At 40.9% G+C, this 27,837-nt stretch overlaps 1 protein-coding gene across 5 annotated transcripts in view; it reads right to left on the bottom strand.

Annotated features, from left to right (window-relative positions):
- Window positions 1-27,837, bottom strand: part of rtel1 (regulator of telomere elongation helicase 1) — a 149,462-nt gene that overhangs the window by 88,444 nt on the left and 33,181 nt on the right. For all 5 annotated transcript variants that reach the window (XM_072556585.1, XM_072556587.1, XM_072556584.1 and 2 more), the window contains exons 9-15: window positions 25,159-25,224; window positions 22,417-22,570; window positions 19,311-19,349; window positions 17,998-18,076; window positions 11,970-12,067; window positions 11,093-11,148; window positions 8,012-8,086 (exon numbers count right to left, since the gene is read on the bottom strand). In XM_072556585.1, coding sequence (XP_072412686.1) covers window positions 8,012-8,086; window positions 11,093-11,148; window positions 11,970-12,067; window positions 17,998-18,076; window positions 19,311-19,349; window positions 22,417-22,570; window positions 25,159-25,224 — 567 coding nt within the window. The remainder of the gene's footprint in view (window positions 1-8,011; window positions 8,087-11,092; window positions 11,149-11,969; window positions 12,068-17,997; window positions 18,077-19,310; window positions 19,350-22,416; window positions 22,571-25,158; window positions 25,225-27,837) is intronic.

The raw sequence follows: 27,837 nt of genomic DNA, 5'->3' as shown, positions 1-27,837 counted from the left end.
AAAGTGGGAATAAGTATTTATTAACAAAATTGGATGTGTTGACTGGATTTCCAGAGGCAATCCCATTATGCAACATCACAGCTAAAAGGGTTGTAGATGAATTACTTAATTTTTTTTACGAGATACAGACTACCCATAGAGATCTAGTCAAATCAAGGGACAAACTTCACATCCAAACTATTCAAGGTAGCTATGTATAACTGGGGAATAAAGTAATTCAAATCTACTGCGTATCATCTGGAATCACAGAGAGTGCTAGAGAAATGGAGTCAAACATTAAAGACCATGTTGAAGGCTTATGGTCAGGATTATCCAGATGATTGGGATAAGGGAGTTCCGTTTGTGCTTCTTGCGATCAGAGGTGCATCAAATGAATTGCCTAAGTTCAGTCCATTTGAATTAACGTTTGCACATGAAGTAAGAGGACCGTTAAAACCGATTAAGGAGAAATTAATACGTCAGAATTCAGAGATCATTCATTTGGACTTTGTGTCAAATTTTAGACAATGATGAAAGAGAGCTAGACAGTTGGATAGACAGCATTTAAAAGTATCACAACATACAATGAAACAGAAACCATATAAGAAATAACAAATTCGCAATTTTGCCATTGGGAATCAGGTATTGGTGCTACTTCCAATAATAGGTGAAACTTTAAAAGCAAGGTGTAGTGGACCATGTCAAATCGTGAAGAAATTGAGTGAGGTGAACGACTTGACAAGCACTCCAGACAGGAAGAAATCTCACAGAGTGTGTCATGTGAGTATGCACAAAAGGTTTTAGTCACACATAGAAGGAACATTTACACCATTTATCAGAATTGTTTGATTGACTTCGGAAGGCAGGCTAAACGTGATTTTGCCAAAGCCCAAGTCACCCTCCTAGGCCATATTATTGGACATGGTCAAATGGCCCCACGGGATGCAAAAACGGAAGTAATTGCAAAAGTTGCCACATCGATGATAAAAAGCAATACTCCAGTTCCTGGAGTTGAGTGGATTTTACCAAACATTTGTGCCAAACTTTCACAGTGTGGTTGTTTCACTCACCAAACTGTTAAAAAAGGGCAAGAAGTTTCAGTGGACAGTGGACTGTCAAATGCATTTGATAGCCTAAAAACTATGTTAACCACTGTCCCAGTATTCACCACACTGAATTACATGAAGCCTTTTAAGGTGGCTATCGATGCCAGTGATGTGGGTGTCAGTGTGGTGCTCCTGCAGCAGGATGAGGCCGGGATAGAAAGACCCATTGGGTGCTTTTCCAGGGAGTTGAACATTCAACAGAAATACTCAATGGTGGAGAAAGAGATTTTGAGCCTGGTGTTGGCATGACAATATTTCAGTGTTTATATTACCAACAAGCATCTGAGACAATCGTATGCACGGATCATAACCCATTGACATTTGTGGAAAAATTTAAGGATAAAAATGCCAGAGACTGTTTAGATGGAGCTTGTTATTGTAGCCATTCAATTTGACAATTGTGTATGCGGCAGGGTGCGGAAACGTGACTGCTACTGCGTTATTGAGACTCAAATGAGATACATGGGGCATTCGGTAGTGGGTGTGCCATGGCCTGAATTTGCATGTGGTTATGCATGTTTATAGCTAGTCTAGTGTATGTGTGTTTAGACTACTAACCAGGTTTTTGAAGGGTTTTAAAAATGGTGCCAATTTTTAATATTGGTGGTTCATTTTTTAAGGGGGGAGGTGTCAAAAAGCTGGTCCTTTTTAGCTAAAAGCTGTCCCATTTCTCAAGGACACTGTGTCCTTGGTTTTTCCAGAAGGGTCACAAAACTCTCCTGGCTCCGAGGTGGCTAGTTTCGTACAGAGATGAAAAAGGACTTTGAGAGGCCTTTTGTTTCTATGTCAACAGATGAGACTTCAGGCCAAAGTGGTCATGTTTTAGAAATGACCTGTATAATGAAAGGGGAGTAGTCAGCTCTCTGGCTGAGCAGTTCAGTCCAGAACTAGTTAGGATTTCAGCTGTGTGGACACAGGCTAGTAAACTTTCTCCCTCCTGCCCTTCTAACTTCAACCTGTAAACATTTGTTTTATTTTTACTGTTTAAGGGGGTTTGCTTATTCAGAATGGCATAATTAAGTCTAGTTTTGGATAGACTGAGTTCTGTAGGGCTCCTTTATTCTGTTTTGAGTTTCATTGTGTAACTTTATGAATAAAGTTTTGTCTGTTTTTAAACCTGGTAGTCTACCTAGCTAACTTACTCCGGATAATTTTTGCTGAACACTTACCGACACAAATTGCAAAGTTATGGTCTGGGCTGCCTGCTTAAGAATGTTTTCAAGTGATATGGCCTAGTCCATAACCCATCAGTAAGGCATCATGGTAGACTGGTTAGCAAGGTTAGATCATGTGGAATACAGGGAGAACTAGCCATTTGGTTACAGAACTGGCTCAAAGGTAGAGGAAAGAGGGTTGCTTTTCAGACTGAAGGCCAGTGACCAGTAGTGTGCCACAATGATTGGTGTTGGGTCCACTGCTTTGTCATTTATATAAATGATTTGGATGTGAACATAAGAAGTATGGTTACTAAGTTTGCAGATGACATCAAAATTGGAGGTGTAGTGGACAGCGAAAAGGGTTACCTCAAAGTACATCGAGATCTTCATCAACCTGCCAATGGGTTGAGGAGTGGCAGATGGTACTTAATTCAAATTAATGTGGGGTGCTGCATTTTGGAAAGGCAAATCAGGGCAGGACCTATGCACTTAAATGGTAAGGTCCTGGGAAGTGTTGCTTAATAAAGAGACATTGGAGTGTAGGTTCATAGTTCCTTGAAAGTAGAGTATCAGGTCGATAGGATAGTGAAGGTGATGTTAGTATGCTTTCTTTTATTTTCTCAGAGCATTGACTATCGGAGTTGGGATGTCATGTTGTGGCTGTACAGGGCATTGCTAAGGCCACTTTTGGATTAGTGTGTGCAATTCAGATCTCCCTCCTAAAGGAAGTATGCTGTGAAACTTGAAATGGTTCACAAAAGATTTATAAAGATGTTGTCAGAGTTGGAGGGTTTGAGCTATAGAAATAGGCTGGGGCTGTTTTCCCTGGAGTGTCGAAGGCTAAAGGATGACCTTAGAGAAGTTTATAAAATCATGAGGGGCATAGATAGGGTAAATAGACAAAATCTTTCCCCGGGTTCAGTGTAAAGGCTGCAATGACCTACTTCGTATAGTACTCAGAAACCAGCATGTATATCTTTTTGTTAGGAATTGCCTCATCTCTCGTCTACATGTGTGTGTTCCTCTGTTATTTCTTCCTGGGTTTACTAACTAATAATCTCCTTCTTTCGTTAATTCTTGAAAGCCCTGTTTAAATTGGCTCCTTTTAAAAGGATAAATTCAAATGATCTGGGAGAAATGCATGATTAAAGAAGGGATTCTTTCAAAATTAACTGCTGGGAAAAACTGTGGGCAGGTTGTGGGGGTTGTTTGAATAAAGAAAAGGGAGCCCGTTCATCCCTCTTCACCCGGGAGCTTGATAATTTGCTGTATTGGGTCTGCATGATACACTGGGAAACCTTGCCTGGGGATTGGTTTCAACAAATGATGATTTTACAAAATGATGAAACATTTCATAATAAGCAATAATGTTACTCTGAATAATAAGACCATAAGACACAGGAGCGGAAGTTAGGCCATTCAGCCCAAGGAATCCACTCCGCCATTTAATCATAGCTGATGGGCATTTCAACTCCCCTACCCACACTCTTCCTGTAGCCCTTAATTCCTTGTGAGAACAAGAATTTATCAATCTCTGCCTTTAAGACATTTAACATCCCGGCCTCCACTGCACTCTGTGGCAATGAATTCCACAGGCCCCCCAGTCTCTGGCTGAAGAAATGTCTCCTCAGTTCCATCCTAAAGTGACCCCCTCTAATTCGAAGGCTATGCCCACAGGTCCTAGTCTCCCCACCTAACGGAAACAACTTCCCAGCATCCACCCTTTCTAAGCCATGCATTATCTTATAAGTTTCTATTTGATCTCCCCTCAACCTTTTAAACTCTTAATGAATACCAGGACCCTCAGCCGTTCATCTTATGTTAGGCCTACCATTCCAGGGACCAGCCATTTGAATCTTCGCTGAACACGCTCCAGTGACAATATGTCCTTCCTGAGTGTTGGGCCCAAAGTTGGACATAGTATTCTAAATAAAGTCTCAGAGGCACATCGCTGCTATTAAATTCCAATTCTCTTGAGATAAACAATGTTACATTTGTTTTCTTAATTACAGACTCAACCTGCAAGTTAACCTTTAGAGAATCCTGGACCAGCACTCTCAGATCCCTTTGTACTTTGACTTTATGAATTTTCTCACCGTTTAGAAAATAGTCCATGCCTGTATTCTTTTTTCCAAAGTACAAGCCCTTGCATTTGCTCACATTGAATTCCAGCCATTTCCTGGACAACTCTCCTAAACCGTGTAAATCTTTCTGCAGCCTCCCCACCTCCTTCGAATTACCTGCCTGTCCACCTAACTTCGTATCATCGGCGAACTTTGTCAGAATGCCTCCAGTCCCTTCATCCAGATCATTAAAATATAAAGTGAACAGCTGTGGTCCCAACACTGAACCCTGTGAGACACCAGCTGCCATTCTGCAAAAGAACCTTTAGCCCAACTCTCTGCCTTCAGTCAGACAGCCAATCCCCAATCCATGCCAGGAGCTCATCTGGAACACCATGAGCCCTCACCTTAGTCAGCAGTTTCCAGTGAGGCACTTTATCAAAAGCCTTTTGGAAATCTAGGTAGATAACATGCACTGGGTTTCTCTGGTCTAACATACTTGTTACCTCTTCAAAGTATTCTAACAGGTTTGTCAGGCATGACCTCCCCTTACTAAATGCTGACTTGTTCTAATCCTACCCTGCACTTCCAAGAATTTAGAAATCTCATCCCTAACGATGGATTCTAGAATTTTACTAATATCCAAGGTTAGGCTAATCAGCCTATAATTTTCCATCTTTTGTCTTGATCCTTTCTTGAACAACTCCGCCACCGACTCTCCTTAATTGTTAGGATATTACTCATGTCTTCCACTGTGAAGACTGGCACAAAGTACTTACTAAGTTCTTCAGCTATTTCCTTATTTCCCATCACTAGCTTTCCAGCATCAATTTGGAGCGGCCCAATGTCTACTTTTGCCTCTCGTTTATTTCTTATCTATTGAAAGAAACTTTTACTATCATTTCTAAAATTACTGGCTAGCCTACCTTCATATTTGATCATCTTCTTCCTTATTTCTCTCTTTGTTGTCTGTTGTTTGTTTTTGTAGTCTTCCTCGATCAGACCTAGAAACTCCTGACCTTGTTGCTCTACTGTCTTCCCCACTAGGTTCTGCTTCCAGTTGATCTTCGTTAGTTCCTCTCTCTCTCTCTCTCTCATGCCCCTGTAATTACCTTTATTTAACTGTAACACCATTACGTCCGATTTTGCCTTCTTTCTTTCAAACTGCAGACTGGTTAGCACTGCTGCCTCACAGCGCCAGAGATCCGGGTTCAATTCCCGCCTCAGGCGACTAACTGTGTGGAGTTTGCACGTTCTCCTCGTGTCTGCGTGGGTTTCCTCCGGGTGCTCCGGTTTCCTCCCACAGTCCAAAGATGTGCAGGTCAGGTGAATTGGCCATGCTAAATTGCCTGTAGTGTTAGGTAAGGGGTAAATGTAGGGGTATGGGTGGGTTGCGCTTCGGCGTGGCGGTGTGGACTTGTTGGGCTGAAGGGCCTGTTTCCACACGAAGTAATCTAATCTAATCTAATCTATAGTATGATCACTGCTTCTTAAGTGTTACTTTACTTGAAGATCTTTTATTAAGTTTGGCTCATTACATAGCACTAAGTCCAGAATAGCCTGCTCCCTTGTGGGCTCCAACACAAGCTGTTCCAAACAGCCATCCTGTAAGCATTCCACAAATGCCCTTTCTTTGGATCCACCGCAACATTATTCTGCCAGTCCATGTGCATATTGAAGTCCCCCATGATCACCGTGACCTTGCCTTTCTGACATGCCTCATCTATCTTCTGGTCCTGACCACTGCTGGAAGGTCTGCACATAACACCCATTATGGGTTTTTTTGCCTTTGTGGCTTCTCAACTCCACCCACACAGACTCCACATCATCTGACCCGATGTCATTCAGTGCCATAGATTTAATTTCATTTTTAACTAACAAGGCAACTAACAATCTGCCCACCTCCATGTCTTTTCGATAAGTTGTAAATGCTTTTATGTTTAACTGCCAGTCCTGAACCCCTGCAACCACGTCTCGATGATGCCTACTACATCATAATTATTCACAATGATTTTTGCTGTTAATTCATCTGCTTTGTTATGAATACTATGAGCATTCAGGTAGAGTGCCTTAATGATAACTTTCTTATTATTAGAGATATTGGAAATCATAAGATACCCCAAGTTATCCTTCCTTTTTGCTGCATTCCTAGTCAACCTCAAGCTTAAACCCACCTGCATACACGCTAGCCTGCTGCTTATCTTTCTACTTAACTCCATACTCCCGACACTTTCGCTTTCCCTTTCACCCGATTCAGAATTTAAAATCCTATTGACCCTATTTATCCTTTTTGCTGGAACACTGGTTCCAGATCTGTTCAGGTGGAGACCGTCCCAACGGTACAGATTCCCCCAGTTCCAAAACTGATACCAATGCCCCATGAAATGAATCCCTCTTTCCCACACCAATCCCTTAGCTACGTGTTTACTTCCCAAACTTTCTTATCCCTATGCCAAGTGGCACATGGCTTGGGCAGTAATCCGGAGATTATGACCCTTGAGGACCTGTACTTCAATTTCCTTCCTAGTGCTTGATAATCCCCAAAAAGGCCCTCCTTCCTAGCCTTGCCTATGTTGTTAGTCCCAACGTGGGCCACATCAACTGGATCTTCCCCCTCCCGTTCCAATATCCTTTCAAGTTGGTTGAAGATGTCCTGCACTCTGGCACTGGACAGGCAACACACCATTCTGGACTCCCGATCCGGCTTGCATAGGATACTATCTGTCCTGCTAATTAAAGAACTCCCTGTAACTACTCGTCTTTTTGCTCCCTCCCCCTCTTGAATGGCCTTCTGCATCATGGTGCCAGCTGGCTTATCCTGTCCACAGCCCTTTCCCTCATCCATACAGGGTGCAAGAATCTCAAACCTGTTGGACAATGTAAAGGGCTGAGGCTCCTCCACTCCTGAACTCAGAATCCCCCTAGCTGCTTCACTGACAGTCACATCCTGTTGTCCCTGAACCCTTACTGAATTTGAATTACTCAATCGACTAGGTGTGACTGCCTCCTGAAACAAAGTGTCCAGGTAACTTTCCCTCCCGGACATGCCGCAGTGTTTGAAGCTCAGATTCCAGGTCATCAATTCTGATCCGGTGTTCTTCCAGCAACCAACACACGCTGCAGATGTTCTGCATTGTGAACTGCTATTCACAATGGAATCAGCCAACTCCCACATTATACAGCACATCACCAGTCCAGCCATGAATTGTAAAAGTTAGTTAAATTATGTATTAAATAATTTCTAGTACTTCTCTGCTACGGTTTCATTCAATTGACCAATTAAACTTCTAATCACAACATACATAAGTAATATAAATTGAAAAGCCTTACCTTAACAACATATGAGAGTCCCGCTCTTCCTGCTGCTGGAACAGAAATGGAGGGCTCCACTGGTCAAGGTAACCTTTTTTGAAAATTTAAAGCGGTGACTCACGTTCCCTGTAGGCCGCCTGATTAATACTCCCGCTCTTCCTGCTGTAAGTCTGTGGACTCTTATTTAGGAAGAGGGTGGGACAGAAGCCCTACTGTGTAGGACCTGGAACTTACAACACACCTACTTCAATAACAATCACTTGCCTTCCCAAACGGCCTCCCAGCTCCGACCTCACTTCCGCCCAGCTCCCGCTGTTCTCTGCTGTAAAAATCTATAATAGTCTTCTTTGAACACTAATTTTAAGAAAAAAAAAACACAAAATTCAAAACAAACCTTGTAGTGCTTGCTCACATTCTGGCCCACGGTGTGTGTTGCAGTACCCTCCGGAGGATCAATGCAGAAAACAATCTGAAAAAGGCAGATTTAATACAAAAAGGAAATACTACAGTAAGTTTATCATTAGCTCCAGTACACACCTCTAATACCATCCTGATGGACTTCAATATTAACATTTACTGCTAAAGGAATGGAATATAAAAGTATGGACATATTGCTGCAATGGTGAGATCACATCTGGAGGACTGCATACAGTTTTGGTCCACTTACTTAAGGAAGGATGTCATTGCATTGGAAGCAGTTCAGAGAAGGTTCACAAGATTAACTCCAGAGATGAAAGGCTTGTCATATGGAATAGAGTTTGAGCAGTTGAGGCCTATGCTCCATGGTTTTTAGAAGAATGACAGGAGATCTAACTGGGGTATATAGGTGCTAAAGGGTATTAATAAAGTAGACAGAGTGGATGGTTCCCCTTGTGGGGCAACTTAGAACAAGAGGTCATAGTTTAGATTAGATTACTTGCAGTGTGGAAACAGGCCCTTCGGCCCAACAAGTCCACACTGCTCCGCCAAAGCACAACTCACCCATACCCCCTACATTACCCCTTACCTAACACTATGGGCAATTTAGCATGGCCAATTCACCTGATCTGCACATCTTTGGATTGTGGGAGGAAACCGGAGCACCCGGAGGAAACCCACACAGACACGAGGAGAATGTGCAAACTCCACACAGTCAGTCGCCTGAGGCGGGAATTGAACCCAGGTCTGTGGCGCTGTGAGGCAACAGTGCTAACCACAGTGCCACCGTGCCGCCCATCACTCTAAGGGGTGGCAGATTTAAAACTGAGCTGAGGACAATCTCTCAAAAGGCTTGCAAATGTAGAGAATTCATCACCCCAGTGTGCAGTGGATGTCACGACAATGAATAAATTTGAGATAAAATAGATTTTTAATCAGTAATGGATTAAAGAGTTAATGGGTTTCAGGACTGGACAGAACAGTCCAGTTGAGACCTTCACTATATTAACTGGAGCAGCAGGCTCAAGGGGCTGAATTGCCTGCTCCTAGTTCTTCTGTTCTTTTTCACCTGTTGTGTGGAAATCTACAATAATTCCGGACCAAATACTTTGATAATCATCTAACTTTAAGCTTGAGCAACCTGCATCTTTATTTTTGAAAGTGCTTATTCCGTGCAGGTCTAACTCTGCAGCAGTAGCGGATGTGCTTTTGGGAGCTCAGCTTTCTGCTATGCTGCTGAATTCGTTCCAATTTGTTCCTGCTCTAGTATCTGCCCCTTGCTCCTGAATGATTTCTGATTTTCTATTATCCATTTGCTTCCCATGACTGAAGATTTCATTCTGCCTTCAAGACTCCTCAGTCATCATTTTCTGTATGACTCAATTTCTGTGACTGATACCATACTGTATGATCTGCACAGGCATTAGCAGTTGTCAAAATATCTCTTTCACTGGACACATCATATGAATTCTTCGTAACAATGAACAATTTCACTGCATCAGACTTGCCAGATTTTAAAAGCCTTAAGCAACCTTCAAGTCTCCTTTGCAAAGGAAAATAAAAGTTACATTTTACAATTGTCACTTCCCTTTTTATACACAGGCTCCACTTAATTGATGACATTACCATTCAAGACACAGATCAACACTAGGTACTGCCTTTGCCTCCTTTTAAGGGCCATGTAAAACATTGTGTCCATTATTACAAGAAATATTCTTCATGACTAAAAAGGGAATTGTGACAATATTTGGGGTGACCATTTTCCCTCTCTTCTCCATCCAAAGTGAGAAAGGTAACAGGAAATTACACTTGCAGACAGCAAGTTAAACAGAGAATCTGTAGTTACTCTTGACAACTCAAAACCTTGGCCACAACAAACAGACAGGAATGGGTCACACCCATGACAATTCCAATTATGCATTCAAATGATTCCATTAATTTCAAGGTCACACATCAGCTGACAGCAATCTTTGTAGTTTGTACAAAGATGTGGCTGTTCAATAATACAACCAACTATTCCACACAACAGCCGGTTATATTGTTGAAAAGCCATATTCTTGTACAAAGGTTTTGAGCTCTGCGGAGTAACTACAGGTTGTCAGTTTAGTTTGTCCTCTGGGTGCCATTTCTTGTTGCTGTTCTTGTGTACCTTGGTTTGTGCCTACTATCTCAAATCCTCTTTTTGAATAGTGGATTGTTTCAACATTGCAATTAAGTTTCACTCTGCTTTTTCCTCAAGCAGCAGAGATTTGGGAGCTCAGCTGCCAAATTGGAAGTTTATAGATAACGGAATTGGAATTAGTCTGCACAAAGCTAGAGGGGAGGATTTCAGCAACTGAGAGGCTGAGGCAGGGCCAAAATAACAGGTAGTACAGAGAATATGCTTCCTGTGGAAGGTAAGGCCATAAATTGAACTTGGTGTCAGACTGGATGACGAGTTTGCAAATAAAGCTTTGACCTCACTCAGTGACCAGGGACAAAGCCATTGTTTGGCACTGCTCCCACAACAAACACAGAATTCATTCAGCACAAGGTTATGAGAGAAGGGCCTGTGGGGTCAGGCAAGAATGCTGAGGAAGGGAATTCAGAGGGAATACTGCCACCCAGTGGACAACAAATACATTCACAATAACATCTGGTGGGTACACTGTCACATTATCTTAGGAACTCTGAAAACACATCACTTCCGCTTTGGAAAAGACTATGCAAATCTCTCTCCGAGATACAAACCTGGGGGTATGCATCACTATGCTGCAGACTATACCCCATTTTCTATAATTAGCATCTTTTTGTAGTTATTTTAAATCAACCTGTTCAGACAGAGTAGAGACACTACTATATTGGCACAATACTGCCAGCATCCTTTGTATATTTAGTTCATATTGGAAGCAAGCACAATCACATATATTGCAATAAATACAAATCAATTCTAAAAAGGAGCCAATTCTTTAGATCATGTTATTAAAGCGAAAAAATGCAATTTCATTCACAACCACATGGTGCTCTAAAAACACTGCAAAGTTAACACGAACATTACAATTTACTAAGACCATCTTACCTCAAGAATATCGGCTACCTTTTGTAATCCATTTGTATTGGTGAATATTCCACTGCCTATGCACAGATGAGTAAAGAATTTAGTTGAATTTCAAGCTCTAATAACTTAATTTTTGGTGGGGATGCAGAGATATGGCAATAAAACCTTAAAGCAACACTGGTAGCAGATAAACTAGTCATAGCCAATGAACAATGAAAACTCAGTTAACATCATTGAGTTGATGTGATTTATTGTCACATGTACCGAAGTAGAATGAAAAGCTTTGTTTACGAGCAGTACAGGCATGGTAAGCAAGGACATACAGATGTTAGGGTGACATAAAAAAACTTAGAGGCATCCAGATTACGTCACACAGGACATGTACTGGACAAGATCAACTTTAGCAAGATTAGCATTATTTGAAGTTAGAGAGTTGTGGCTTTCCATTTCAGAACTGCATATTCCTGCATAAAATAATTCACAAGAACATACATTTTCATCATCCAAGCTGAGCAAAATACACCTGTTCACACATACATAACTGAAACATTGAATAATATAACAGGAATTAAAATGTATACAAGGACCTCCTGCAGGAATTCATTTTAATTATTAATCTAAGTCATTTCTCATGCTGCTACTTCCAAAGATATCTGAAGTCCGCAGCTTCCCACTCTGATTTTCAAATCTTGTTACTCGTGAGTTCACTCCTTTGAGCCAATATTTTTGGTAGCTTTAACACGCCACACAGCAAAAACATTACGGTAAAATTATATAATTTCAGTGTTTTGCTGGCTGGACCCAATAAATGATAGACAATCGTAAGGAAAGATCCAAAATTTTGTAAACATACAAGTGATGCAAGCAACTGAAAAGACACAATATATCAAATACTTACGCTCTGACAATGCACTGATGATCTGTTGCAATGCTTCTAAAATTGCAAACTTGTTTTGGAAAGTAATTTGAGCTTGTGCAAACAATTCAAAGATGAAACTGGAATTGAAGATCGTAGTATATTATTAAGAGGAAAACAAATAGCAACTGCCAGAAAACTAGGAAATGCCTTCAATTAAAAACTGGACATATTGCAAATACCAGGTAGGTCAGGCAGTACAGAAAGAATGGCAAGGAGTTTTATGTTAATATTTATGTACCATACCAATATCTTCTTTACTTTGCTTAAACTTGCTGTGGAGAGAGGTTGTTTCACGTCATTGACCTTCCACCCTTAGGTCTTCAACCTTCTTTCCATCAGATGTGGCCTGACCTACAGAGTGCTTCCAGCACATTCTGCTATTATTTCATACTTGCAGAATCTGCAGTATGTCTGCTTTCAAAATTAGGAAAAGCATTAATCTTTAATTAAAATAAACCATGAGTTAACAACAATAAACAAATTACACTAGTGCAACTTTCTGCCAGGAGATTAAATTATTGTATACAATTATCAGATAAGACTGCATTCATGAGCCTCACAGGAAAGGGCATCCAGCTGCACATCTGGACAATCTTTCACCATTTGCCGAAACCCAGGACTAGATCACTGCAATAAAGGGCAAGTGCTTACATCGATAAAGGCACTTTCTGGGCACGTGTCCCTCAAAGAGCTTCTGGTACAGCACCTTGCTTCTCTGTCAAGATGGCTGGTCATTTGAGCCAAGGAGTTCAAAAATAAATACTTCATTCCTTTTGGCACCCACTTCTAAGCTCAGTTACAAGAAAGGTCAAACTGGTATAATTTCATACAAATACATCCCACCAATCCGGTTTCCCTGAAATATGATTATACCAGAGTCTTGCACAGGAGTTTCCCAACAAAGCACAGCCACAAGGTCAAGACATTTTTGTTACTTTCAGAGTTGTGAGAATGAAGAACAATCAGTTGTTATGGCAAATAGCATAGATGTATTTAAGGAGAAATTAGGTTTAAAAAAAGAGAAAGAGAACATCTGTTCATAGGGTGCATATGAAGCAAGTTTAAGCAAAGAAAAGATGATACTGGTGGTACATAAATATAACAAAACTCCTTGCCATTCTTTATGTACTGTAACTTAGTAACTAGTCCAGCAATAATATTAAACATATTAAATGTTCTCAAAGCAGAGGATAGAGTACTGCAGAAAATAATGTTGCCATCAAGGTGCCCAAGAGAAATTAGCAAGTCAGAATTTGAAAATTGCAATGACTTAATTGATTGAATGAACATTTCACATTAAGAAGGTAAAAGTAAAGGCAGTATAGTCCAGACAATTTTGGGCTGCTCCTGGAGAGAGCAAGAGCGAGAGACGATTGGTGTTGGTTTAACCTGAGAAGCACTACACCTCAGTCAAGGGTGAGACCGAAAAGGAGGACCTTCACAGTAACCTCAGCCCATGCAGAAATTAAACCCATGCTAATGGTAACACTCCGCATCACAAACCAGCTCACTCCTTTTTCACATTTCACATTAATTAAAACAATACCATATACCCCTAAGAGTGATGTAGAGTCCTAGGCCCAACCATCTTCAACTATTTAATCAATGTTAAAAATCACACAACACCGGGTTATATAATCCAACAGTTCATGTGGACTATAACTTGGTGCTATGTTATTTTTAAACTTTGTCCACCCCTATCCAACACCAGCACCTACACATATTTCATCAATGACTTTCTTTCCATCGTAAAGCTAGAAGTAAGGATGCTTGCGAATAAAGTTCAACAATCACCACATCATTTGTGATTCCACAGATACTGAGGCAGTCCCTGCCCATATGAAGCCCAGTCTGGAGAATACGTGACAGGTACATTCATGCTACAAAAATGATGGACAATGACTATCTCTATCGAGAGAAGGTCTGTTTCCTCTTGCTATTCAATGATATTATCATCACTAAGTCCTTCACTACCAACATCTTGTGGGCTCTATTGACAAGAATCCTCAGTCGAAAAGTGTGGCACTGACAAAACACAGCTGGTCAGGTAACACCCAAGGAGCAGGAGAGTCGATGTTTTAGGCATAAGCCCTTCATCATTGCACATTCCAGATGAAGGGTTTATGCCCGAAACATCAAGTCTCCTGCTCCTCGGATGCTGCCTGACCTGCTGTGCTTTTCCAGTGCCACCTTTTCAACTCTGAGTATCCAGCATCCACACTCCTCACTTTCTCTAACTATGTAAATACTCTGGCAAGAAGAATAGGTTGGAGCCTGGAAATTTTATGATCAAGGACTTGCCTCCTAACAGTCTCCAACACTGAGACACAGAATGGCTGCAGTGTGTGCCAATGACTAGATGCATTGCAACAATGCGCCAAACTTCTTTCAACAGGACCTTCCAATTACAAACCATTTAGATGAACTAGGGCAGCAAACATACAGAAACACCAGCTTCTACAAGATCCCCTCTAGCCACATGCTATCCTTGGAACTATATCACTGTTCTTTCAGTTACTGAATTACCTCCCTGAGAGAAGTAGCTTACCTACAGCAGAACAGCCACATTTGATGGTGTCAGTTCAGCAACACCTTATGGAGGTCAATTAGGGTTGGACATTTGGCCTTACTAACAATGCTCAGATCCCATGAGGAAACGAAAACTCTTCTGGGAGCAAATAATTTATGCAGAATGTGTGAAATCAAAATAAAGTCCTTCAACATATGCCACCAGCATAGACTCTAAACAACTTTGGAAACCACTATATTCAATTTCTGTCATTGATTCCTGCTGGGTCAGCAATCAGCAACTTGCATGAAAGCAATTGATGACCTCCTTAAATAGCAGTGACAGAGGAGGGGATGGGGGCCCTTTCTTCTTTTCAGCTTATGTTCAGTTGTGCAAGATTTTTTTAAAAAAAAGGAGCATTAGGCTCCTAAATAGCAGGACTAATTACAAATCTAATGTTATACACTGATTAATGTCATGATAAGAAAATAAGAAATAGGAGTAGGCAGCCATCTGGCCTGTTGTTGAATCTGCTCTGCTCTTCAATAAGATCATGGTTGATCTTTTCGTGAACTCAGTTCCATGTACATGCCCATTCACTATAACCCTTAATTCTTTGAACGTTTAAAAATCTATTTTTGCCTTAAAGACATTCAATGCGGTAGCCTCAATTGCTTCACTGGATAGGAGATTACATCAATTTACCTTTGAGTGAAGAAGTTTCTCCTCAGCTCAGTCCCAAATCTGCTTCCCCCTGCATTTTGAGGCTATATCCCCTAGTTCTAGTCTCACCCGCCAGTAGAAACAATTGATCTGCCTACTCTGCACATGCTCACATACTAACCACATTGGCTGCAGTTATCTCTTCACCAGAAACACCAATTTGGAGACAGAAGAGTACTCACAGCATCAAAAGTGACACTGGATATCAGATTCATTGACTGAACAGATTATAAATAGAATTTGGTGATGCCAGCTGAGAGTTGTTTCGAACCAGGAACCATCAGGTAAGACAACTGATGGTATAGCAACACTGTAGGAAAATGCAAATGTTCTGAATATTTCTAGTTTACATCTGTCGTTTTTAAATTCTCCATCTGGTGTACCAAAGGTGGGTCTGAAAATATAGCTAATTGTTGACTGCAGATTTATCTGAATGGAGATATCAAATTCTCATTTCAAACTGATAAAATATCACATTGTTTCTAAGCTTTTCTGATTATAAGCAATTGTAAGATTCTAGATGAGAAAGTCTTGTTATTATAATGGTACAGAATAACTATTTTCTTCCCTACAGTTGTTATTGTTAAAAGGCCCAGAGGGGATGCACTGCTGCAGAGAGGTCATTTAGACAGACATTAATGACATTGTGTGGAAAACGTACCCAACAGAAGCAGAGGCCAATGACTAGTAAAGGCTAGCTGGAGCTCAATGTTACATTCTGCAAATATACTTGGGGTGTTTATGATTTTTCAATTATACAGAAGCTGTACATTTCTACATTAATGAACAGGCATGCCCAATCCCAGAGAACATCAAGCCTCTGAAAGAGGGTAATGCTGGCTGTGGCGAACCCAGATTCACTGAGAGCTAGATCTGTTTCCAGCAAATTACCTAATTTAAAAGTTAAGATAGCACAGGAATTCAGGGTGAAAGTGGTGACCTGGAGTTTAGGTGGTTGCCTAAGAGATTGAAGGCGCAATTTTCCATAATTTCTTTAATTGGTTTGGATTTTTCATTTTTTCTTCAGTTGCACTGTGACTTGTTTATTGCATGATTTACAAGGCAGTGTAGTTCTGAGAGACAGGCTGAATGAGCAGCAAGTCTTTTCACATCAGTGATTGTTTGTAGATTTGTTGTAAACAAAAAAACTAGCCTCTTGAAAAAGGTTGGTGAACAACTTGATTCCAGATCCTTTCTAAAATTGAAAGCAATTTGAGACTGTTCCCTAATGATTACATAGTCACAACATACCACATGATATTGAAAAAGTACCTCTCAAGCAACCACCAAATACAAGTAGTACTAGCACTTAAAAAGTAAATAATGTACTTGTTCCAATTAAACCTCACTCAGAGTAATACATCGTTGGTATTACACCAATGCATTCCATCAAATGACAGACTACAGTCTTCATCAGACCTTGTGTCTTTCGCATATGGGATTGGGGAACACACAACTTGCAGATCAGAATGGAACAGAGCTGGAACTGAAGTAGTTTAAGCTGGAAGAGCACCCAACCAAACAGACAACAGGATGGGAACGCAGCTTAGAACGGTTGCAGGTTTCTCAGGCTTTATCTGCACATTCATGGTTCTGAATTCAATAGTCACCAATGCCCTTCTATGGCGACTTGCATGTCATTTTACAAGATTTGTAAAATTGAAATGATTTGTAGTGTCAGTAAGAGATATCAAATTAACCTTTGGGGACAGATCACTGCAAATGGGGAAGAAATATGCACAATACATTCTGCCATTTTGTTTTAATCCTTTCATGGGTGAGCATGTCATTGGCTAGACCAGCATTTACTCCCTAATTGTCCCTTGGAAGATGGTAACGAACTGCCTTCTTGGACTGCTGTCCTTGGGATGTCAGTACACACACGGTGTTGTTTGGAAGGCAGCTCCAAGATTTTAACCCAACAACAGTGAGGAACAGCACAAAGGTTCAAAGTTTGGAGGGTGTTTGGCTTGGGGAGGAAGTTTTTGCTGAGGTGTAGGCAGTGCTCCCACGCACCTACTGCCCTGCCCTTTCATGGAGGGGAGATCATGGGTTTGGAAAGTGCTGTCAAAAGACCGTGGGTGAATTGCTGCAATGCATTTTGGAGATTGTACACATGGTTGCCACCCTGCATTGGTGCCAAGGGAGCGAATGTTGAAGGTGGTAAATGGGGTGCCAAATCAAGCCTTGTACTAATTGGTGTAGGTGCAGCCTATTTGCTGCAGCTTAAAAATAGAGCACTGCATAATGTTGTAAGTTAAGCAGATTGTACCTGTGCTTCATAAATAATAATGCCAACTATTTCCCACTGCTCCATACTAATATTTACTGGTGCTCCAAAGCAGTGCCAAGATTGCCATCTTTTGTCCAAACTTAAAGTAGAAAAGGTCTCTGGCAACAAAGATAATTACCATTGGAAAATATTAATATGACAGAATTATTGACTTGATCCTCACAATACAAATTCTGGCTATCTGCAGTTGATCTACCTTTACGTATAGTGAATGTGGCATTAATCATGAATACAGAAATTGCAGTACCAGGCAGACAACAAGTATTAGAACAGCAATCTATACAGACTTTAGACCCAAAATCTTCTGGCATTTCACATCAAGTCAAAGTGATCAGGGTACCCCATTTTATACTTCCATTTATACACCATTATACTTTTAGAATCTACGAACTGCATCATCTTTGTTTGAACACTAATTAGTGATTGAAAACTGAAAGCAATATGAAATTATTAAAAATAGAGGAGCTAAAAGCCATTCTTACCTTCCTGGTTTGGTGACACCACTTCCATTCGGTAATAACTCAATCGCGTCTATTGCACTTTCTAAATCAAGTAGAATTTCTTTCAAGGATAAAACATACAAAAAATAAAAAGTGCATCAGTATTGGCAGAAGAAAAATTCTTATTTTAACGCCACATTGTCAGGCCAACAGCTAATCTTAAATTGGAGAACAATTTTCAGCAAAAATAGAATTATTTAACACGTGCTGTCCAATCATTGTATCACATTTAACATGAGAGGTATTCTCCAGTAACAGGATGCTGCCGTCAAATCAAAGATAGTCTTGAGAGTGGGGTGCTGGGAAAGCACAGCAAGACAGGCAGCATCTGAGGAACAGGAGAATCGACGTTAAGGCATAAGCTCTTCATCGAGACTGAAGTCCTCAGTTTCTACCAGAAAGATAGTCTGCCAATCACATGATTGGTCATTCAAATTACTGTAGTAACTTGGCTTTGAATGAGCAATTTTACCATCATTTAGTATTTCTCCCTTCATGCAAGGAATAAAGCAAGTAGGAGAAAGTGAGGACTGCAGATGCTGGAGGTCAGAGTTGAGAGTGTGGTGCTGGAAAAGCACAGGTCAGGCAGCATCCGAGGCAAAGGAGAATTGTTGTTTCAGGCATAAGCCCTTAAGAAAATAGAAGAAATAAGCAGAAGAATTGTACTCCAGCACAGAGCAGGTAGCTACATGCATTAATCTGCAAACGGAACATGTTCGTGCACCACACCATTTTCAATGAACTTAATGCTTGGGGAACAAATATTTCCTGGGTACACTCCTCATGGCAATTCCTTGACTAACCAAAGTCAACTTGCTTTGTTTGAATTTAGACAAAAGCTTGTAGTGAACCATCCTCTAGTGCATTTGTGGTGGCAACAGCACCACCAAATAAAGTCCTCACGCCAACTAGTCAGCACCCTCTTCTCATACATTATGAACTGTTCAATGCTCACAGACTTGGTATTTTTGCAGTCACAACATGTTCAACATGAAAATATTCAATAGCCTGTTGCTTTTTGCAGCAAGTTCCATCTATCCAATGACTATTTAAATACATTCCTCAATACTTATTGTTTCAGATACTTTTGATCTATTCTACTAAATCTTACTCTTGTTCAACCCTCTCTATAAAGAATATTGTGATGCTCCTGACATTAAACTACATATTTCCATCTATGCAGTAGATGGACCTAACGAGTATTTATGCTCATCTTGTCCCAGCAGCCTATGGAACATTTGACATGGAAATGATTAAATTGACAAAATAATTTTAGAACCTCCAAATCAACTTACTTTTTACTTTAGCCAGATCACTCAAGTCCATTTTCAGCCCTGAAATTAAAAAAAGAATACACACATTGCAGTGTCATCTTTTCCTGTGCATAAAGTTACTGAAAGGTTAGGATTTCATTGTTGAAAGCAAGTTCCCTCATCGGACTGTGATTCCAGTAAACCAGCAAGTACTTTGTTTAGAACAAAACACAGAACCATACTAGCTATGACAGAGCACAAAACTCCTAACCTGGAAACAGCATTTGAAAAGGAGTTTAAAACTGGATTCATGTTTAAACTTCTTCAAAAGAGTTCGCCACTTTGTGAAAGGTAGTCTGTATATTCTATAGTGTTTTGGTCACATATCTAAACAGATGTAGCAAGAATTAAAAATACAAGAATTTTGATGTCCCTTTGAACACACCTTTGCTTTAACTTTAAGTTAGAAGGATCTTAAATCTCATTTAGCTTGGACAGATTTGCTTTCAAGTTGTTTAATCTTCTACCTCATCAGTTTAGTAGCGTTTTGGGGCAACCTCGCCTTCTCTCAAACTGAAGGTTGCTCCCGTACCCATTCTTCCAACTTGTGATCTACCACAGGACACACTGCAACCCATGGTGCCCTCAGCCACCAGATCACTCACTGGAGCTGGCACACAGCCCTAGCCATGCTGCAGTTGCCCCTGATAGCATCCTCTGAAAGGCTTTATTTGGAAAGGCAAGGACTGATTAGAGACAGTCAACATGGCTGTGTGTGTGGAAAATCATGTCTCACCAACTTAATTGATTTTTTTTTTGAAGAAGTAATGAAGAAGATTTACGAGGGCAGAGTGGTGGATGCGATCTATATGAACTTCAGGAAGGCATTTGACAAGTTTCCTCATGATAGGCTGGTTAGCAAGGCTAGATCTCACAGAATACAGGGACAACTAGCCAATTGGATACAGGACTGGCTCGAAAGTAGAAGATAGAGCGGGGTGGTAAAGCTTTACCTTTCAGACTGGAGGCCTGTGACCAATGGAGTGCCACAAGAAATGGTACCAGGTCTACTGCTTTTCACTATCTATACAAATGATTTGGATGTGAACATAAGAGGTATGGTTAGTAAGTTTGTAGAAAACACCAAAACTGGAGATGTAGTGGACAGCAAAGGAGGTTATCTCAGAGAGCAACAGGGTTTTGGGCCAATGAGTGGCTGATGGAGCTTAATTTAGCTAAGGGTGAAGTGCTGTATTTTATAAAGACAAATCAGAGCAGGGCTTATACATGTAATGGTAAGGTGCTGGGAAGTGTGTCTGAACAAAGAGACCTCTGAGTGCAGTTTCATAGCTCCTTGAAAGTAGAGTTGCAGGTAGACAGGATAATTGAGTATAGGAATTGAGAGGTCATGTTGCAGCTGTACAGGAAATTGGTTAGGCCACTTTCGAAATATTGTGTGCATTTCTGGTCTCCTTCCTATTGAAGGATGTTATGAAACTTGAAAGGGTTCAGAAAAGATTTACAAGAATGTTTCCAGGGTTGGAGAGTTTGAGCTATAGGGACAGGCTGAATAGACTGGGGCTGTTTTCCCTAGATCATTGAAGGCGAAGACGTGACTGTATAGAGGTTTATAAAATCATGAGGGGAGGGGAGAGGGTAAACAGACAAAATATTTTCTTTGGGGTGGGGGGGTGGGGGAGTCCAGAACTAGACAGCATAGGTTTAGGGTGAGACGGGAAAGATTTAAAAAGGGACCTAAGGACAACTTTTTCACGTAGAGGGTGCTGCATGTTGGAATGTGCAGCCAGAGGAAGTGGTGGAGGCTGGGTGGGTATATGAATAGGAAGGGTTTAAGAGGTATATGTGCCAAGTGCTAGCAAATGGGACTAGAATAGAATAGTATTTGGTCGGCATGGACAATTTGGACTGAAGGGTCTGTTTCTGTGCTGTATACCTCCATGACTCTATGACCTGCTGGGCACAACAATACGCCACACCTCGCAACCACTGTGCCCTGGCTCCAAGTCCCTGACCAGTGAGATGGTGGCATGGGATAGGTCTCTGCATCCAACCTTGACTTGTACCAGCTGGTGGCCCAGAGACTGATAAGCAAAAGCTCCCCCTCCCACCAGTGGAGACCCCAGCAGTGGCACCTCCAATGCCAGTCTTGGAGAATACAATACAGAAAGTTCTCCAAGTAGAAAGTTGCATTTTAAAATATAAAAGAAAAATGCATTTTACTTTAACAGTTATTTCATGTATCAATGCAGAAATTCAGCCAGTCTACAGGATCTAACACCAGTTATAGAGATTTATAAAATCATGAGGGGTATAGATAGGTGTCTTTTCCCTAGAATAGGAGCTTCAGAGACTAGGGGACACATTTTCAAGGCGAGAGGAGAGAGATCTAAAAAGACGTGAGGAGCAATTTTTTTTTGCTTTACACAGAATGCGTGGTGGTGAATGCGTGGAATGAACTTCCCGAGGAAGTGGTGGATGTGGGTACAATTACAACAGTTAAAAAGCATTGGGTTAGGTACATGAATAGGAAATTTCTGGAGGGATATTGACCAGGAGCAGGGAGGTGGAACTAGTTTAATTTGGGATAATGTTTGGCAATGCACTGGTTGGACTGAAGGACATGTTTCCATGTTGTGTGACTCTAAATCTACGCTTCACTTAAAGTTATTTCAATTGCGATTTTTAGGAATATGACCATATATATCACAACAGGATGGCCTTGCTTAAAAAGAACAAATATTTAAAGCTGTACACTCAATCATTGGTTGATGCGTTTGCATCGACTAGATGCTACAGATTGAGGTCTCAAACCTGGAGGGGACATTAGAAAACACCTTCCCACAGGGAAAATGAGCAAAAAAGTAAATCAGCCCAAACTGGTGTGCCATCTTTCAGTTTCTGGCTGACACTTACAGGAATTGCAGCAACATCTTCTGAACTGATCACCTCTCCATATTATCAGAATGAAAGAAAGCATGAGAAAGAAGGGACAGAAGAAAAAATGTGGTACACAAACATTTGTAAGTTTTGAGCACATGATAAAACCTTCTTCTTGATAAGCACAGAGATTCAGTCGAGTATAGTTCGAACAATTGATGCAAAGGACTGGAAACGTTAATGAACAAACCTGAATTGATTGATTCAAAATCAAAGTCTGTATCGTCCTTGTTGTGTTTAACCTTCTTTGCTTCATCCTCTAAGACCCGATTAACGACATCAATTCCAGAGGCAAGGTCATAAGGAGTAAGGTCAAATGAAGCTGATTCTTCACACATTTTTTCCTATGACGAGGAAACAAAAATGCAAATTATTTGGAAGTGCACATCAAGTTCAACAATTTTAAAATCTGAACACTTTCTTTAATGTCTTTTACACCCCCACACCTCAGGCCTTGTCATGACATGGGTGGCTTTCAGCACAGGAAACCCAATTTCATCTACCTGTGGTTCCTGTTATCAGCTTTTCTCCCTCCTTGGTTAACAATTAACCATCCCTTTGTTTGCCAAACTTTCTTTTTCTCTCTCGGAACTGTTTCCACTCACTCCTTTTCCACTTCCACCCAGTCATCAGCATACATACCATCTTTTCCTAGCTACTACTAGTTCTGAAGAGTCACTGGACTTGAAATGTTAACTGTGCTTTCTCTCCACAGATGCTGTTAGACCTACCAAGCTTTTCCAGCAATTTGTTTTTAACACAAATGCACTCAGTGCGTTCACTTACAATAGTCACAGAAAATGGGCAAGTGGAGTCTTGCAATCTTTTTAGATTAGATTCCCTACAGTGTGGAAACAGGCCCTTCTGCCCAACAAGTCCACACCGAACCTCCAAAGAGTAACCCAACCCCCTTTGACTAATGCACCCAATGCCATGGACAGTTTACCTAAACCTGCACATCTTTGGATTGTGGGAGGAAACCAGAGCACCCAGAGGACATAGGGATAACGTGCAAACTCCACACACTATGTTGCCAGAGGCTGGAATCGAACCTGGGACCCCAGTGCTGTGAGGCAGCAGTGCTAACCACTTAGCCACTCTTCTTGCATAAAAGTTTAACATCTTTAAACTCATACTAAGAGAGGGAGTGAAGGGAAAGAGATCAAATGGATTGGGGACAAAAGAGCAAGATAGAAATTCTGAAATTCCCAATATTTTTGAAAAAGGTGAGATCTAGCCATAAATTTTCATACTTACAATTAGTCATTTGGTAGGGCATAATTTGAATACAGCTAAAAAAAAAGGCACAATTTGTCAAAGTTTTTCATTTTGTACTCATCAGGTCAATTTGTACGAAATACCAAAATAAAGGGAAAATGCCTTCTACTGTGAGAGGGGAGCACAACTGAACTCTGACTAGCAGAGGTGTTACCATGGAGAATGCACTAGTGCACAATTACTGACAATTAATTGCCAAGGATTGTTTGAAATGTCATCCCAGCAGATTGACTCTGATTGCCCTGAGAAGTGAGCCAATGCCTTCACTAAAGAATAGCTGCCATATGTCATTGAGTTGAAAGATATACTGTGTACACATGTCCTTTCTATCTGCAAAGAGCAGAGCCCTGTGTGTCAATATATGTAGCTATAAAGTGTTGCCATACTGTGAAGCTGACTGACTGTCCTAAATTGGTTGTCAGTCTAATTCTTCCACAGATAGAGGCATTTAGCAAAAGTTGCCCAATCGCAGAATCACATCTAATGTTGGACACTGTGTTGAGAGTTTTGCGGTTACCGAGTAATACAAATGGTACACTTTACACCTTCATTAAGCCTTTGACACCATCAACCATGCCATCACACAAACACTTCTAGAATCTCTTCCAGTTTCAGCCCAGTGGAACTGTCCTCATTATTTACACTTCTGCATTTCTGATCACAGCAGGCTAACTGCTCTTCTTTCACCATTAGCTCTGGCAACACACAAGAATCTATCCTCACCACTTCCCCTTATTCATTTACATTGTGCTTTAAATAAACAAAGGCAGTTTTCAAGCATTGTACCAACTGAACCAGTGAGGAGAATGGATCTTTAATTGTTACCCAACGCTATCTAACGAATCCACTTAGAAAGGGAAACTCTAATTATTCAGGTAGAAAGTCATAAGTCACACAACAGGTGACAGTCCAACAGGTTTATTTGGAATCACAGGCTTTCGGAGCACTCCTCCTTTGTCAGGTGAAATAACGGTCAAGTCAGACTTCACCTGATGAAGGAGCAGTGTTCCGAAAGCCTGTGATTTCAAATAAACCTGTTGGACTATAACCTGGTGGTGTGTGACCTCTGACTTTGTCCAACATAGTCCAACACCAGTACCTCCACAACATATTCAGGTAGAAGCCATTGCAGCTGAACTCTTGAACTTCAACCCTTTACTCCAGACAACCAACACTTCAACTGCAAGAAATAGGCCTGCAATGACAGTGTAAAGGGTTGAACTGAATTTTATCTTCATAAGTGTCTGTTATTCTTCAATCTGTATTATCCTTGACACAAACTTACGAACAAAATGTATATTTTTACTCAAGAATATATCATGTTTTGCAATAAAATAGTCTTTAAATTGGTTAAAGGTAAAGCTTTGCTGATAGTTACTTTTCAAATTGCATTGTTCAAATTAAATATTAAGCTAAATACATGCACATATACAACCCAAGAATCCTTAGCACAATAACCACTTTATGAGAACAACCTTATGCTTGGTTGATACAATACATAATCTTTCACTGTACTTGTACAGTTCTGCAAAGGTTTCTGAAGTCTTTATTATGAAATTTAATTTCTAATTTTAAAATAGTTAAACATAAATATTGACATATATTTTAAGAATTAATATCAAACAAAACAATTTTACCACAACAAAATACCCACCACATTGTGTGCTTCATCAAAAATCACTACAGTGCCACGTAGATCTAGATTGTGAGTTCTGCGACTCTAAGAGAAAATGCAAGTTAAACAGTTAGTTCAATAATGACTTAGTAACTAAGCTAATTCCAAAAACTTACATTGATAGAATAGATCTGTGATCTAATTAGACAAATTTGTTCATCTATGAATGGTTAATTATGAAATCAACTGATCAAACAGATCTACTTATCAAGGAAGGTGGACAACAGGCCTCTCAAAAAGCTTAGAAACTTGCAAAATCAGAAATAAGCACATCAGGCTTCTGGAGTTTCCAATAGTATTCAGCAGAGTTCTGTTTTGGAGGTCAAAGATTTGCGTGAGTGTCTCAAGGCAATCTCACAACCTAACTCAGTATTAGCAATGAAACTGTCTTTGATTGGTGTTTTCAGCCTCTGAAAATGTATGATTTTGAGAACACACCCAAATTTTATGGTGATGGATCAGTAAGAAAACCAATTTTGATGGGAGTAATTTTATAGGTTTAAGTGTTATAACAAGAGAGTTGAAGGCTCAGCAGTCTTACTTATATAAAACTATTAAAACGTCCAAGAACTATTTTAAGGGCTGACAAGGCTTGTGAACTGAATATGCTCAAAGAGACATGGTGCAGACACATTGAGGAGACTTTCCTCACAGCCTGAAGACTTCAGTTCAGCCGGCTCTGCCTGGATACCTGAGACAGCTTCAGCACCTGGCCACTGATCCTTTGGCCAGTCAGGAAGGTTGGCAGAATATTACACTGTAAAGGCATTGTCACTGGACTAGTGATCCCGAGACCCAGGTTAAATTCCATGGCAGTGGTGGAATTTGAATTTTACAAAAAACAATCTGGAATTAAGGAAGTCTACTAATAACCATGAAACCATTGTCAATTGTAATATAAACCTACCTGGTTCAATAACATATGGGCGGCACGGTGGCTCAGTGGTTAGCACTGTTGCCTCACAGCACCAGGGTCCCGGGTTCGATTCCAACCTCGGGTGACTGCCTGTGTGGAGTTTGCACATTCTCCCAGTGTCTGTGGGTTTCCTCTGGGTGCTCTGGTTTCCTCCCACAGTCCAAAGATGTGTAGGTTAGGTGAATTGGCCATGCTTAAATCGTCAATTAGGTGCACTAGTCAGAGGGAAAAGGAGTTTGGGTGGGTTACTCTTCAGAGGGTCGGTGTGGACCTGTTGGGCTGAAGGGCCTGTTTCTATACTGCAGGTAATCTAATCTAATCTAATCTGCCATCCTTTACTGGTCTGCCATACATGTGACTCCAGACACACAGTGATATGGTTGACTCTTCAATGTCCTCTGAAATGGCCTAACAAGACATTCAATTGCATCAAAATTGCTAAAAAAAAATCTAAAATAAAACTAAAGGAACTAAACTGGACAGATTGCATGGCATTGTCTCGGCACTAGAAAGCTCTGCCTCACTGATACTGCTAAATCCTCCTCAATAACATTCAGAGCTAATAGCAAAATTGAGACAGCCATCTCCCATGGAATCGTTACTTACAGTATTCCAGACAACATCACTACCACTCTGTACGCCTTGTTCCAGCAACAGGAATAACACAGGGAGGTGGCAGCACAGTGGTAAGGAGTTGGGAGGACATTACTCTGGGAGTCAATATTGACTGTGGACCCCAGGAATGCTCAGACATCAGGTCAAATGTGGGCAAAGAAACCTCCTGGCAATAGTCACATACCATCCCTTTCTCTGTTAATGAAGCATTGCTCTTTCACATTGAACACCATTTGGCAGAAGCACCAGGGGTGGCAAGGGTACTGAATATACTCTGGGTGTAGGACTTCAATGTCTATCACCAAGAGTGGCTCATCAGTACATACTGAGCCAGTCCTAAGGGAACAGCTACTGAAACTGGGTCAACTGCAAGTGGTGAAGGAACCAGCATGAGGGAAAAACATACTTGACCTCACCCCCACTAATCTGCCTGCCACAATGTATCTGTCCATAACACTAACCATTACAGATGACCACCTCATAGTCCTTGTGGAGACAAAGTCACTTGGAAGATACTTCTGCAGTTCTGTCCCACCCAGTTGAGAAAGGTAGTGGACAATTAAACAACACAGTACAAGAAACAGAATCCATGAATGCACCCATACTCAATATTGGGGCAGCCCAGTACATCAGTGCAAAAGACAAAGCCGGGTTCAAACATGGACAAAAAAAAAAGCTTAATTTCAGAGATGAGCGGAGATTGACTACCATCAATATCAAGGACATATTTTCAACCAGAAATGTCAAATGGATAATGCATCTCGACTTCTCCTGGAGGACATGAACATCATGCATGCCAGCTTTCAGCCCATTCAATTCATTCTGCATGATATGAAGGAAAGGCTGAAGGCACTGGAGACCACAACAGCTATAGGGCCTGACAACATTCCAGCAATTGTGCTGCAGAACTCACTAGCAAAGCTGTTCCAGTACAGCTACAACACTGGCATCTACCCGACAATGTGGATAATTCGGCCAAAATGTGTGGAACTAGAAAAGCACAGCAGGACAGGTAGCATCCAAGGAGCAGGAGAGTCGATAGTTTGGGCAAAAGCCCTTCATCAGGCATGTGAGGGGTGAAGGCGGAAATGTGAAAAATTACCCAGCTACGTCTTGTATATCAAAAG

The sequence above is a fragment of the Chiloscyllium punctatum genome, chromosome 37 (genome assembly GCF_047496795.1).
Source record: "Chiloscyllium punctatum isolate Juve2018m chromosome 37, sChiPun1.3, whole genome shotgun sequence".
Lineage (NCBI taxonomy): Eukaryota > Metazoa > Chordata > Chondrichthyes > Orectolobiformes > Hemiscylliidae > Chiloscyllium > Chiloscyllium punctatum.
Note: the sequence above shows the minus strand (reverse complement) of the source record. Positions and strands in the feature narration are given on the sequence as shown.